Source organism: Macrobrachium nipponense, chromosome 12 (assembly GCF_015104395.2).
Source record: "Macrobrachium nipponense isolate FS-2020 chromosome 12, ASM1510439v2, whole genome shotgun sequence".
Taxonomy (NCBI): Eukaryota; Metazoa; Arthropoda; class Malacostraca; order Decapoda; family Palaemonidae; genus Macrobrachium; species Macrobrachium nipponense.
Window position 1 is genome coordinate 13,796,424 of NC_087205.1, and position 16,394 is coordinate 13,812,817.

At 36.2% G+C, this 16,394-nt stretch overlaps 2 protein-coding genes across 2 annotated transcripts; one reads left to right on the forward strand and one right to left on the reverse strand.

Moving 5' to 3' along the window:
* The first annotated feature begins 759 nt into the window (after positions 1-759).
* LOC135225115 (putative nuclease HARBI1) lies at positions 760-4,239 on the forward strand. Its single transcript, XM_064264371.1, has 3 exons — positions 760-1,718; positions 2,008-2,345; positions 4,207-4,239. Exons 1-3 carry the CDS (start codon positions 1,055-1,057, stop codon positions 4,237-4,239), a joined length of 1,035 nt encoding a protein of 344 aa, XP_064120441.1. The 5' UTR covers positions 760-1,054.
* Positions 4,240-4,282: 43 nt separating this feature from the next.
* Positions 4,283-6,118, reverse strand: LOC135225116 (nuclear apoptosis-inducing factor 1-like). Its single transcript, XM_064264372.1, has 3 exons — positions 5,833-6,118; positions 4,968-5,102; positions 4,283-4,557 (listed from the first exon to the last, which is right to left on the reverse strand). Exons 1-3 carry the CDS (start codon positions 6,116-6,118, stop codon positions 4,283-4,285), a joined length of 696 nt encoding a protein of 231 aa, XP_064120442.1.
* Positions 6,119-16,394: the final 10,276 nt, after the last annotated feature.

Sequence of the window (16,394 nt, forward strand, 5' to 3'; positions counted from 1 at the left end):
TGGTTTAAGGTGTACTTACTGTGGGTAAGTAGACAAATCATACGTTTATTATTTAGTTATTAATGAGATTTGTATTAGGCTACCTAATGCTTATAGGCCTATAACCTAGGCTACATGTAAGCAGCAATGAGAGCTTGAGGTTTGACGTTTAGCTAGTAGGCAGAGGAACATTTTTGATAAATTAGGACAATGGTACACCTTATCCATGTATATCCTGTGTGGCTGTTTAGTGGGGAACGAATTTAATTTCCCAATGTTTAACATATATAAAGTGGAAAAAGAACAGCCAAAATATTCAATTGTAATTTGCAACAATGTTAAATATGCACACTAGTAAATGACTACTAAGGTGGGTTTAGGGGCATAGCCCCCATCAAGGAATTAATCAATTCACTGACAGATTAGGTTAGTGTACAGGGTTAGGCAAGTGGACAATATTGGGAAATGGTTAGTACATTGTGGGCATACCCACCCAAATCTAGGAATTAATGAAATCACTGACAGATTAGGTTAGTGTACAGGGTTAGGCTAGAGGACAACATTGGGAAATGGTTAGCACATTGTGGGCATACCCCCTCCCCCATCTAGGAATTAATGAAATCACTGACAGATTAGGTTAGTGTACAGGGTTAGGCTAGAGGACAACATTGGGAAATGGTTAGCACATTGTGGGCATAACCGCCCCACCTATCTAGGAATTAATGTAGCTGTGCATGGCTGTTTTTCTCTCAGTACACCTTCGTTGAAGAGAACATTGAATCACAACAGGAAAGAAATATTCTAAGTTATTTTTTCTTTTTCATTCTCTTTAATCATATCCCTGTAGGAATCGGAAGGTTACTAAAGTGTGTCATAGTTGTCACTTATTTTTTATTGATTCTCATTTTTTGCAAATATATTTACTATTAGGTTCAAGTTTTATAAAATCTTTAGGACCTAGCTTACCATTATGAAATGCTTTTAGGTTGATTATCACAATATAACTAAGATACTTTATTGTTCAAGTTTCAGATACCTAATTGTAGGCATAGTGAGAACATCAATAAACTTTGTGATGGAAGCCCTGGTTGTGTATTTTGCAGCGCAGCAGTTGCAACGGAAGAAGAGGTACAGAGACCCTTTGGATCCACTTCACATTGATGACACAGAATTGCTTCAAAAATATAGATTTCCTCGCAACCAGATCATCAGTCTGTGTGAAGAACTAGAGCCACACATTGGAAGGCCAACCTCAAGAAGCCATGCCATCCCCACACATACACAGGTCTTGGTGATGTTGAGATTTTTGGCAAGTGGGACCTTTCAAAATGTGATTGGTGATGTAACTGGCATGAGCCAAGCAAGTGTAAGTCGCATCATCAGTCAAGTTACAGATGTTCTATATAACAAAGCAAGGACAGAAATAAAAAGGCCACAAAATCCACAGGAAATTCACCAGACTGCGCAAGCTTTCCATAGGATTAGTGGCTTTCCAAGAGTCATTGGTGCAATAGATGGAACACATATTCCCATTAAAACACCAAGTGACAATGAATACATTTATGTAAACCGTAAAGGCTATCACTCGCTAAATCTTCAAGTAGTGGGAAATGTCCAAAACCTCATCACTAGCTATACTGTGAAGTATCCTGGCAGCACCCATGATGCCTACATTTGGAACAACTGCCCACTACGAGGTTGCTTCCAAATTGGTGTCTATGGAGATATGCATCTTCTTGGTGAGTATCATGTTCTTATTTATTCATACTTTTATTATACAATATTTAAGTTTTGCTTGGTGTGTACTTACAGGTCCTGTGATACTAATTTTCAAGTACAGGTACCAGTTATATACTGCATATAAATAAGCTGTGGCTAAAGTGATGTATTTCCTAGTACTGTATTACAAATTCCTAAGACAGTACAGTACTTACCTTCTGTTGTTTTTTCAATTATGAGAACTAATAACATAATATCTTATGAATGTGTCTATAAATGATTTAAATCTAGACATTTTTTCTGTTGCAGGTGATAGTGGGTATCCACTGGAGCCATTTCTCCTCACCCCATATCCACACCCAACAACCTGGGGACAAGAAAGGTATAATAGGTCACATAAGAAGACGAGAACTATAATGGAGCAGACATTTGGGGTCTTGAAATCTCGCTTCCGATGTCTGCATAATTCTGGTGGGTCTCTACAGTATAAACCCAAAAAATGTGCGAAGATAGCTGCTGCCTGTATGCTGTTACACAATCGTTGTGTTCAGCAACGAATACCCGCTCCTGAGCTGCTAGAGGAAGAGGAGCAAGAGGATGAGGGAGATCATGATGATCCAGCAGCAGTTGCAGGTGCAGGGCAAGTGGTAAGAGAGGAGATAGTGGCAAATGTTTTTGCATAAATGTAAGAGGAGAGATGGTGGAAATCTTGTTTTTGCATCAATATATTTTGTAGAGTAAACTATATTTCTACATTATCATTGTTCTTGTTTAGTTTGCCCTTGTGCTGTTCTTTATAAATAACATTGGTTTATTTTGAAAGTTACACTAATTGCTTTGTAATAGTGTGATTTTCCTCTGCAGACGTTAGATTTAAAGTTATTGGATGTGTATTATTTAAAATTATTTCATATATACAATCTAAAATTCCTATATTATAATCCGATTGTTTTGACCTATAGTTCATATATCTTATAAAATTTACATGTATAAGCAATGCTAGATAAACAATATATTTTTTTAAGTCTTGTGTTTTGACCTTTAGTTATCATAGGTCTTATAAAATGTTCATGTATAATCAATACTAGAAAAACAATGTATTTTTCTTAAGTCTTGTTTAATAAATCTCAATGCAGAAAATATATCTTTATACTTGTTTAATAAATCTCAATCCAGAAAATATATCTTTATACTATGTACTATATGCAAAGGTGAAAATATATATATGCAATTTCTCTGGCTTATCACTTCTCTTCAGGTACTCTTAAGGCACATTTAACATAGGTTCAGATGGTCTGAGATAAGTACAGTACTACATACAGTGACTCTCACTATGAAATAAATGCCACCTAGATACAAGTAAGTTATGAAATAAATGAATTTGATGTTCATATTACCTAGATACAAACAGGGTACTGTATCACTGAATGACCCTTAATAGCAATATCAGTGTATTACATAGTACATTATCTGCAGGAAAGAAATAATACACTAAAGTTAATAAAAAGAAAACTTACAATAAGGTAGAGATAACTGAGATCACAGAGGTATCATTTTATACTATTATAAATAAGAAAACATGCATTATAGCCATTATAACATGAAATAGCATTGTAAAAAAAAAAAATGTACTATAAAAAAATACTTACAATAAGGTAGAGGTAACTGAGATCACAGAGGTATCACTTTATACTATTATAAATAAGAAAACATGCATTATAGCCACAATAGAGAAATAATATGAAATAGCATTGTAAATTTTAAAAAATGTACTATAAAAAAATACTTACAATAAGGTAGAGGTAACTGAGATCACAGAGGTATCATTTTATACTATTATAAATAAGAAAACATGCATTATAGCCACAATAGAGAAATAATATGAAATAGCATTGTAAATAAAAAAAATGTACTATAAAAAAAATACTTACAATAAGGTAGAGGTAACTGAGATCACAGAGGTGTCATTTTATACTATTATAAATAATAAAACATGCATTATAGCCACATTAGAGAAATAACATGAAATAGCATTGTAAATAAACAAAAACTACTAAACTTATCACAATAACATGAGATCACAAGTACCACGATATAATGGAGGAAAAATAAAAAAAAATACACCTCATTAAATACTGGAGTGGTTTGCTTAAGACAATAAGGTAGTATATCACATTACTCTTAAACAAAAGACTTACAAAATACTAATCTCAATAATGAAGAGGTATATGATATTTATCACCTTATGGGCACCCATGGTATAGGAACATATAGGGCATGGTTTGAAAAAAAATAGATTTTACTACTGTATAGACTATATTACAAGTACTACCAAAAAAAAAAATTATGCAAAATGTTTCTTAAGGATATCAGTAATTGTTACCATGCTCTCAGTCATTGTTACCATGCTGCCAGGTATTACCCTTGCAATTCCATTTAATTCTTTTATACTTTCATTTAATTCGTTTTGATTAAACAATATATCCTGAAATATATCTGAAACATCAGGGCGGCTTGAACGACGGCTTGAGGGACGGCTAGAGGGACGGCTTGAGTGGTGGCTAGGCTCCTCTCTCCGTGCATACTAGTGTTCTTCAATAATTGATATTGGTATATCATATGCGACGGACACTTCTGCAGAGCCATCATCAATATAAAACTCGAAGAGTTGTGCATTAGCAATGCTGTGAAATGCTGACAGGTGCTTGCTAGCAACAGCCGAGGTGGTGGCAGCAGCAGCCGAGGTGGTAGCAGCAGCAGCCGAGGTGGTAGCAGCAGCAGTCGAGGTGGTAGCAGCAGCAGTCGAGGTGGTAGCAGCTGAAATACTACATCCAGCTTTCCATACAGAAAAGGCTGAACCTGAAAGATTTAAGAGCAATAAGTTATTTTTTATGGCACATTTATATATTAATGCATATACATTAATTTTAAATACTGCATTAATAATTGCAATGTTTTTTCTAAACCAAACCTCTTCCTACTGTATCAAATAAATAAATCATCTGCTATGACATAATATATGATGAATTACTGTCATATTTAATTCAGTACCAGTGATTACTTATGTATGTGGCTTGTGGGGACCCCAAAATGTCGGGGCACTGGGGCAGCTGGCCCACTTGCCCCATGGTAAGTCTAGTACTGCTAACTGGTATTCACTTGAGGCTTGACCTATCTTACATTACTAGTAGACGTTACAATTGATACTCTTACTGTCTAAGACTGAGATATACAGGTTTAATACAGAATACTGTGAAGTGCTTTCTAACCTGCAGAAGGTGAAGCTGGCTCCTCACTGTCATCAATATCTGCCAATCCCTCAACTGCTTCTTGCTCCAGTAGGCCCAATCCTACCAAAGCTTCCCCTGAAGGTTTCAGAGCTAGAATTTCATGAGGACCACCACCTAAAAAGATAATACAGAAATTAGCTACTGCAATAACTCTGGAAAAGAAACATCAATGTAATTGTGTAATTATTGACAGTAATTATGATCAATGACTTCCCACATCTCTACCTCATCAAAAGAAAAGAAAAAATGACACTGATACCAAAGATAGAGTACATAACAATCTACCTGAGTCACAACTAAGCATGGTTAGGTTAGGTTAAGGTTAGGCTAGGTTAAGAATCGGTCTTGTTGACATGACCTTTTTAACAATACGGACCGGTTTCATCCTTTTGAACAGGTCCCATGTTCGTGTGGGACTGCTATTCTTCAAAAGCTCCCTAACTTTACACCCTAACCTAACCTAAGATTGAATGGTTAACATTCATTTGCGGCAGAAATGCCATACACGAAAAAGTCTTAGAATTAAGTAAAATATATTAAAAAAAATCATTTGGTTAGGCAAGGCATATTGGCAACTTATGCAATAGTACACAGGCCTAGGCATATCAGCTTAAGCTAAAACATTTATTTCCAAGCAATATCATAGGATAGATACTTTTGCATAGCCTAACATATACAAGGCATTTATCATAACTAGCATGAAGTTAACAGTACAACATAAGCCACGGCCTAGCCAAAACTCACTTCAATCTAGGTACCTAGCCTATGTATGGAAATTAGTCTATGATATATTAGGCTAACTTAAGCTAGTAGCCTATCTCTAGGCTATGTCAGAAAATCTTACCTGTCTTCTTCATTTTAGTTGCATGTTGGGCCATTTTCCTTTTTACATCAGAGCGATAATCCTTGAATTTTTTTCTAACATCCTTCCAAAGTCTTTGGGTGGGGCTGACACTGCCCATTGCTGCTGACACTTCTTGCCATGCAGCATCTCTCAAATGCCTTGTCACACCCATCTCTGAGAAGCTTCCAACTATTACCGCCTTCCTTTTCGCCACTTCTGTCACCATTATATACAACTCTGCTTCAGTGAAGGGAGGTTGCTTTCTTTTCTTAGCCACAGGGTCCATCGTGTTGCTCCCTGACGCTCCTTAAACGTTCTGCCATCAACAATCAGCTGGTATACTACTGTATCGTGATTGGTTCTCAATCTCTAGGCACACTATCATATGGGCGATGTGATTGGCTGGACTATCCAAAGGCACCTTTGACAAAAAGGCAGCCTTTTCGTGCAAAGCCACGTCAAAGGCGCCTTTGAAAATCTTTGTGTATACGATTCCGCCTACGTCGAAAGGCACCTTGGGCGAGCTGTTGGGAAAGGCGCCTTTTGTCAAAAGGCACCTTTGCGTAAGGTTTGTTTTGAGTATCCGGCCCCTGTTCTCGATGTTGACGCAGTCCTCTATGCTTAGTAGTCCCCTCCCTCCTTCCTTTCGTGTTATGTATAGTCTGTCCATATTTGCTCTTGGGTATAGTGCTTTGTGTATTGTCATATGTTTCCTTGTTTTCTGGTCTATGCTGCGAAATTCTGCCTTTGTCCATTCGACTATTCCTGCACTGTATCTGATTGCTGGCACTGCCCATGTGTTTATGGCTTCTATTATATTTCCGGCATTGAGTTTTGACTTGAGTCTCTGCATATATTCTTTCCTGATCGTGTCCTTCATTTCTTGATGTTTTATATCCCCTCTTTCAATTATTCCCAGGTATTTGTATCCCGTCTCATCTATGTGTTTGATGTTGTTCCCATCTGGTAGCTTTATCCCTTCAGTCCTTGTTACTTTGCCCTTTTGTATGTTGACTAAGGCATATTTTTCTATTCCAAACTCCATCCCGATGTCCCCAGATACAATCCTTACAGTCTGGATTAGGGTATCTGTTTCCTTGATGCTCTTACCATACAGCTTGATGTCATCATGAACATCAGATGGTTATTTCTGTTGCCTCTTTTCTTGAGTTGGTACCCAGCATCCATCTTCTGCAGTACTTTTGTCATGGGAATCATGGCTACTACAAAGAGTAGTGGGGACAGTGAGTCACCCTGGAAGATCCCTCTCCTGATTTTAACCTCTGCTAGTCTTATTCCAGAGCTTGTAAGTATTGTATTCCAGTTGTGCATTGTATTTTTGAAGAAGCTGATTGTGTTTTCCTCTGCCCCATATATTTTCAGGCATTCTATTAGCCATGTGTGTGGTACCATGTCGAAGGCTTTCTTATAGTCTATCCATGCCATGCTTAGGTTGGTTTTCCTTCTCTTACTGTTCTTCATTACCATTTTGTCTATCAGGAGCTGGTCTTTTGTGCCCCTATACTTCTTTCAGCAGCCTTTCTGTTGGTGGGGGGTGGTGTTTGTATCCTCTAGGTAGTTGTATAGCCTTTCGCTGATGATACCTGTTAGTAACTTCCACATTATTGGTAGGCAGGTGATAGGCCTGTAGTTACTGGCTATATTTCCCTTATTCTTGTCTTTCTGGACTAAGGATGTTCTTCCTGTGGCCATCCATTTGGGCGCATGTTGATTTGCGATACAATGCTGGAGTTGTTCTGCTATTCTGGGGTGTAGGGCCTTGAAGTTTTTGAGCCATTATCCATGGACTTCATCGGGACCTGGGGCTTTCCAGTTGGGCATTTTCTTTAGTTGGTGTCTGACTGTGTCTGTCGTGATGCCAGTGAATCTTTGTTTTATTCTCCCTGTTTCTTCAGCCTTGACCTCCTGGAGCCATGTTGCATGTTTGTTGTGTGATACCGGATTGCTCCAGATGTTTTCCCAGAGTGTCTTACTCGGTTTGGCTTCAGGAATTTCTTGGTGGTTGTCTTCCCCTCTTAGTTGGCTGTATAGTCTTTTCTGGATGGTTCCGAATAGTTTGTTCCTTTTCATGTACCGTTGGATTTTATGTGCTTTGGCTAAGTTAAGTCTCTCTTTTACATCTTCTATTGTGTTGTTTAGTCCCCTCTTCGTATTTTCTGCCATCTCTTTCAGTTTACTGTAGTCAGACCTCATCACCATGATTTGCTTTTCCAGGCGCCTTTTCCAAGGAGGTTGCTGTTTTGGTTTCTGTTGGTTGGTTTTGCTTGTGGTGTTGGTGTTCGTATCCCCGTTAGTTCTGCGACTAATCTTGCTCCTGCATATGTCAAGTTATTTGTTTCTGTGATATTGGTGGTGTGTATTAGTCTCATTATTTCATTGACCTCACTTGTTCTCTCCCTTAATTTCTTGGTGTTGTAGGCTTTCATGGAGGGGAACTTTGTTCTCTCTGTATCTGGCTTCATCCATTGTCTGATCTTTTTTACCCATTCCGTCCTGTCTGTTACTTCTTCGGTGTTTCTTCGTATGTCGTTGTTTGATACCTCATCATCCCTGTCGTCTTCTGTGGCATCGTCCCTCAGTTCGTCTTCATGTAACTCGTTGTCGTGTGTCATTTCCCTTTCCCATTTCTCTCTTTTTGTTGGAGAGAGCCAGTTCTTTTTCTTTATGTTCCTTACTTGGTCTGCCAGCCTCTGCTCTGTTTGGGGGGTGGTATTCATCTCATTCCAGATGTTGACCAACCTTCTTCTATAACCTCTCTACGTCGGGTTGCTTCTGATGTAGCATATCCATTTCTTCCTCTGGTTTGCTTCTGTAGCTCCAGTCTCTGGTTGTTGGTTACTGTCGTTGTGGTGGTCAGTTGCTGGATGACGACCTCCAAGTACCTGACCGTCTTCCCCTTCAATTGGGCTGAATACCTGGCTGCCGGACGTAGCTCCTCTGTTGCCAGAGGTTCCATTTATGTCATTGTCGTTTAATCCTTTATTTCTTTCCATCATTGCTGAGTTTTGCTATTTAACCCATAGCTGGACCCTACCCCATCAGGAATAGGTACTCATTTACAGTTGAGTAGACTTAGGAAATTATGGTAAAGATCCCATCCAACGACTGACCAGCCCCAAAGTTGCTTAACCAGTCAGTTGACGGCCTAACCCACTCTGCCACGACGCCACTTATTATTATTATTATTATTATTATTATTATTATTATTATTATTAGTATATGTCCGCGTGTATTTGAGTCATCATATCTAAAGCAGTCACGTTATTATTTATTATTTATAGGCAAGAGCTTTTAGCTTTTGAATTTCAGCCTTACTGAACAACAGATATATTTTAATTCAATGAGATAATAATGATTTATTTAATATTTATTTAAATCATACCAAAATGACTTGCAGTTCGTATAAAAAATTGACACATAGTACTTCGGTTGGTTATATTTTGAATTCCTGCCGAATACCACTTCAAAAATTCTGCAATTAATTTGTAACAATTTGAAGTATTTTTTGCAATTAATGCTACGCATCTATTGGCACAATTTTTCTGGTTAACACATTTTGGAAAATTAATTTCTGGCAACAGCTTTCACACGTACAATTATTGTTGTCTATATAGAAATAAGATTTTTTTTTCTAACGAACTCCAGCGCTGAAAAAATTACGATGACGATGATAGATGGCTTCATTTATATTTTGTAGAGAATTTATCGTTTTTAGATTCTACCTGCCTGACCGGTGTCAGTTCGTTGATTGTCATTTTTGTTAATACCTGCCACTCTCGCTTCGTGAGAAATAAACTCTAATTGTATCAGCCCAGGGAGCTCTTCCGAATCGATACACAGTCCTTCCTTTGCTAACAAATAATTCTAGTTCTAATGATATATTTTCAAAGCAATAATAAACAAGAGTGGAGGAGAGCTGAAGAATTTAAAATAAAATTCCATTCAAAATATTTTTTCAAAAATTTTGTAATTCCCACAATAACTGGTGAATAGTAGTATAAATTAGAACTCCATCACATTAATTTTCTTATTTTATTTTTTATTAAACATTCACACTGAAAAGTCGGTATAGCAGCATGTTTTTTTTCTCTCGCTCTTTCTGTCTATATATATATTTGTGTATATATATATATATATATATATATATATATATATATATATATATATATATATATATATATATATATATATATATATATATATATATATAAATGGTATGGTATCAAATCGATGTTTTTACACTGATCTTTCTTTCTGAACTTACACAGGTTCCTGGTCAAAGTTAATTGCATTTACCGCTTTCTCGTGTTTAAACGGTTTCTCACTAAACTAGTTTTGTTAACTTCCCTTGTATAGATATATATATATATATATATATATATATATATATATATATATATATATATATATATATATATATATATATATATATATATATATATATATATATATATATATATATACTATAAATATATATACATATATATATATATATATATATATATATATATATATATATATATATATATATATATATATATATATATATATATGGTTTGATATTTATTTCAATAAGACTCGGTCAGAAGTTGCAAAATTTCGTATGTAACTTCTTTCTTTCCTTGACGTGGATGGAGGTTTTTCAAATTATCAAATGATACTAAGAAAATGTAGAGCACACAGTTCTGTTACTGTTTCTGATTAAGCTGACCTTGTATCAGCACGGGCTCTTGCTCACCAAGCAGTTCAAAGAATCTTTCTCAACTGGAATTCCTTAAGTGGGTTTTAGATATAGATGAATAATTATTTCCTATTCATTTTTTGTGTTTGTGTGAATTGCAACACATCTTACCAGCCTTAGTTTCGTAGTCTCGTAAACAGAGTGACTGGCATGTAGCGGTGGGATTTGATTTCATTTGAATTATTCTCAAATGGAACTGTTATCAAGTAGGATAAAGTTTCCAGATCAAAGTTTAAAGAGAGTCAAAAACACTTGCGACGGAGAAAGGAAAGCACGTATTCCTTTGATACGAGACCGGGCAAATATGAAGTGACAAAATGAAAAATGCTCTCTCAGAACCATCAAACTTTTACTCGTGGCCATCTTTTTTGGTTTCCTGACCAGTTTGTTCATACTCTGATCCCTGGTTGCCACAACGTTTTGTTCATTCAAATTCAGACTGCATTACTCAGTAAAACTGCAGTTTTTTCTTCTTTTTTTTGTAGGTTCATACATAAGACGTAACGTTTTGTTTTTTCTGAAACTTTTCCCAATCTTCCTTATTCATTTATAGACTACATTTTACATATATTCATCATTGCGATCTACGTAGCAAACTTACTTTACATTTCCAGTAACAAAAACCGCTACTATACTGACACGTTAGATTATGAGTCCAATCTTTCGTATTACCAGTTATTTCTGTCAGATATGACACCATCCAAGTAAATAAATGAATGGATAATGGTCTTCGGGTACACAGAAACTAAAAAAAGGCTGTTGGTTTAAAACATGGTTTCGTCATTCGTAATTGGGAGTATGTCCATACCTTCTACATAAAGGTAGACAAATCATAAAGTGACATGCCCACAAAAACAAAAACCTTAGTTTGATCGTATCAAAGATCTATTTTCTGTGGTGTTTGAAGAATTCCAGAGAGAATTTAATAATATCTCTTGTTAATTTGCAGATAATCAACGAAATCATTAACACAGTTACTACTACTATTACTACTACTACTACTACCACTACACTACTCCTACTACTACTACTACTACTACTACTACTACTAATAATAATAATAATAATAATAATAATAATAATAATAATAATAATATATGCAGAGACTCAAGGCGATACTCAAGTCAAAACTCAATGGAGGAAATATGATAAAAGCCATAAACACATGGGCAGTGCCAGTAATCAGATACAGTGCAGGAATAGTGGAATGGACGAAGGCAGAACTCCGCAGCACAGATCAGAAAACCAGGAAACATATGACAATACACAAAGCACTACACCCAAGAGCAAATACGGACAGACTATACATAACACGAAAGGAAGGAGGGAGAGGACTACTAAGTATAGAGGACTGCGTCAACATCGAAAACAGAGCACTGGGGCAATATCTGAAAACCAGTGAGGACGAGTGGCTAAAGAGTGCATGGGAAGAAGGACTAATAAAAGTAGACGAAGACCCAGAAATATACAGAGACAGGAGAAAGACAGACAGAACAGAGGACTGGCACAACAAACCAATGCACGGACAATACATGAGACAGACTAAAGAACTAGCCAGCGATGATAATTGGCAATGGCTACAGAGGGGAGAGCTAAAGAAGGAAACTGAAGGAATGATAACAGCGGCACAAGATCAGGCCTTAAGAACCAGATATGTTCAAAGAACGATAGAATCTCTCCCATATGTAGGAAGTGCAATACGAAAAATGAAACCATAAACCACATAGCAAGTGAATGTCCGGCACTTGCACAGAACCAGTACAAAAAGAGGCATGATTCAGTGGCAAAAGCCCTCCACTGGAGCCTGTGCAAGAAACATCAGCTACCTTGCAGTAATAAGTGGTACGAGCACCAACCTGAAGGAGTGATAGAAAACGATCAGGCAAAGATCCTCTGGGACTATGGTATCAGAACGGATAGGGTGATACGTGCAAACAGACCAGACGTGACGTTGATTGACAAAGTCAAGAAGAAAGTATCACTCATTGATGTCGCAATACCATGGGACACCAGAGTTGAAGAGAAAGAGAGGGAAAAAATGGATAAGTATCAAGATCTGAAAATAGAAATAAGAAGGATATGGGATATGCCAATGGAAATCGTACCCATAATCATAGGAGCACTAGGCACGATCCCAAGATCCCTGAAAAGGAATCTAGAAAAACTAGAGGCTGAAGTAGCTCCAGGACTCATGCAGAAGAGTGTGATCCTAGAAACGGCACACATAGTAAGAAAAGTGATGGACTCCTAAGGAGGCAGGATGCAACCCGGAACCCCACACTATAAATAGCACCCAGTCGAATTGGAGGACTGTGATAGAGCAAAAAAAAAAAAAAAAAAAAAAAAAATAATAATAATAATAATAGAAGAAGAAGAAGAAGAAGAAGAAGAAGAAGAAGAAGAAGAAGAAGAAGAAGAAGAAGAAGAAGAGAGAAAGAAAGAATAGAACAAAATATATGAACTGGAGATATTGAAAGGCATGCGACCTGACTGCAAAATCTCATCTGCATTTGAGTAGGAAATGCAGATAAAATATTAATCTCGATGTGTTACCGACAAGCAGGAAACAGGGAGTCCAGTTCGAGCGCATTTCAGTATGCACCGATAATTTGCATGGCTTGAAATTCTTGCTCGCGGAATAATTTATTCAGCCAGAGGTATGAAAATTCCAGGGTACGTTTTCAGAACCAAAATGTAAAGCGATGTTTTTCATTAGACCAAGATAACAATGAATTGATTTAGCTCAGACGAGTACTATTGATGCAAGATATTTGCCACGAGTAGATATATCAATAAATTATATAATAATAGCAATTATCTTAAGGGTTTGCTTTACTGTCTTTTACTTATCACAGTGATATTCTTGAAGCTTCACGAAAGTTTCTAAATAGATTCTGTTTTATTGAACATACGTACAATGCCTTTTATTATAACGGTTTCTAGGAAGGCTTGGCTATCTATAATAAATATTTATCTATATATAATGCATAATCATTGTCTCTTTCTCTTGCTTACATTTCCATTCTGTTCTCTTTCTAGATAAAGAAAAAATACATTAATAATAGCAATGAGAAATCAGGAAAAGGTCTGAAGATATTACAGTTCACCTACATCATTTAAGAACCCTATCCATAGGAAGAATCTGCAGTTGAAATCCCAGTGGTATTTCCGTTTCCAGGCAGGAAAGGCGTAAGGCTAAATGAATTTCGTTAGCCGTTAGTTGGTTGGCAAGAAAAACCCTTGCAATCCGCTAAGAGAGTCAAACATTTTGGTCCCAGTTGGCCTCTCTGACCATACTGTGTTTTGTTGGTCTTAGGAGGAGTTTCTTTTAGAAAGTCAGGGGGCTCTTGCTAAAGACAGCGATGGTCTGTTATCCTGAGTTTTTCCTGAGCTAGAGCGTCAGACGTCAGACTGTCTGTCTGTCTGCTGGTCAGTCTCCAACCCAACCCCCTTCTCTCTATATCCCAAACAGTTAACACTGTATATTAAATACTTTAAATACTTAAATACTTTATGTACGAACAATGGATATTAAAGATATTCATTTTTAAGTCCTCCCAACAGAGGACAAGAGCGATTTAAAATCTGTCGAAGGGGAAATATCGGCGACTGTATTTCCAGGCATATGCAGATACTTCAAAGCTACGACTGCTCTGAATTGTTACGTTAGGGATCTGTGACATAAAACTCGGAAACAAAGATTTGCATGGTATTTTTTTCTATTTTTTGTATAAGTCGTGGGACACCTGGTGCTTACAGCTTTCTATAACGCTGGTATACGAACAAATTAAAGCCTCTATCCATAAGTATCTGGAGAGCAAAGAAAATTGTTTTTTTAACACGGATCCCGTCAATAATTACTCAGATTTCAGTTAACTGTATATGAATTCGTTATGACTATGTTTCTATCGATATTAGAAACTAATTAAAATTAGGTACATAAGTAATGCGGAGAATTAGGGTTTATCCTGATTATTCTTAAGAAGGTAAAGATGGAATTACGACTCAAATATATCTTACTGGAGTAGGAATAGACATGGAGATAGGGCAAGAGACAGAAAAATCACAATATGATAAACGCAACTACAAAAAATATAATTAATCTTCACCGGAGGTAATTACTGTCGCTGGAGACTAGTAACTGTTATGACACGATAATTTCCGGTGCCAAAGATGTTTTCAGGTTTTTTTTCTCTTTCGCTCTGGTGTGAGAATCCTTGGTAGCTGATACCAGCTTTGCACAAATTTCTCCATGTTAAGATCCTCGAATAAAGAAAGCTCGTCAAAGCAAAATCAAAGTTCAGAGCCAAGAGAATTGTTTTTTTTAAGATATCAAGGGCATTATTTTGGAAGATTGGGTTCCAGAAGTCAGAGCAATTAACCAGAATTATTATGAGGAAGTTTTGATAAAGGTGAAAGAAAAAAGTCTAAAAAAAATAGCATTAACTATGGGAAAATGGTCTGATTCTTGACCTAGACAACGCGTCTGCTCACGCAGCGCTTTTTTCAACATCCCTCATATTCGCCCGATTTAGCACCGTGCGACTTTTTTTATCGATTCCCTAAAGCTCAATCAGTTTAAAAGGACACGTTTTGGGTCAGTCGATGCTGCAAAGAAGAAAACGGCGGATGTGTTGAAGCAGCTGACAAAAACTGATATCCTCTAAAACTTCGACCGGTGTAAAAAAAAAAAAAAAAAAAAAATGCAACCGTGTAATAGTGGAGTTAGCAAGTATATTCAGGACAAACATCAAATTTATAAAACATATAAATAGAGGTGGATTATGTAATCAGTCTCGTTATTTGATAGATATATATATATATATATATATATATATATATATATATATATATATATATATATATATATATATATATATATATATATATATATATATATATATATATATATATATATATATATATATATATATATATATATATATATATATATATATATATATATATATATATATATATATATATATATATATAGAGTCTCCAGTCACCGTTGCCCAACTTTGATGTTCCGAAGAAACTGTTCTTTGCTTCCATCCCTTTTGTGTTTGATACAAAATTCTCACGTAGACTAACACAGATCATTGAACAAGAAATTCCCTGTCTTCAGTTAAAACTTATTTCTAATAATCCATGCAGGATAGGTTCTTTTTTCTTCCAGCTGTTAAAGTGATCGTCTTGCAATCCTTCATGAGATCTAATGTTGTATATAAATTCACATGCCCTGGATGTCCGGGCTCTTACATCGGATCTACTCGTAGGCTATTGCAAGTGAGATATTGCAGCCACATGGGTTTCAGTTTTCGTACAGGCCAGAGAATTAAGCAACCAGAGTTTTCTAACATTAAAAATCATGCTGCTATATGCAAAATAGAGGTCTTGAAACAGCACTTCTCTATTATTGGTTATACAAAGGACCCAGATCATCTAACTACTCTGGAGTCATTACTTATCAAAAGGCTAGTTCCCTCTTTGAACAATCACACCACGGCTTCCCCTCTGTATTTGGCATAACTGACTTTTTGTTTGGGACGTCAAGTTTTGCTATTCCTTCTTCGTCTTTTGCCTTGGATGGTTGGTGTCTTAGTTCTCTCTCTCCTTTTACAGTGTTTTAACGTATTTTTTTAACTTTTAACTTCTGCTTTTCTTTTTAAACCATTAATTTTTAATTACCTTGTAATTTTGTGAATTCCTTTTTATAATGTATTTACTTTTTTATTGTTCACAGACTGATGATGCACCGAGAATTGTGTGCGAAACGTTTTTAATAAACTATGGCATT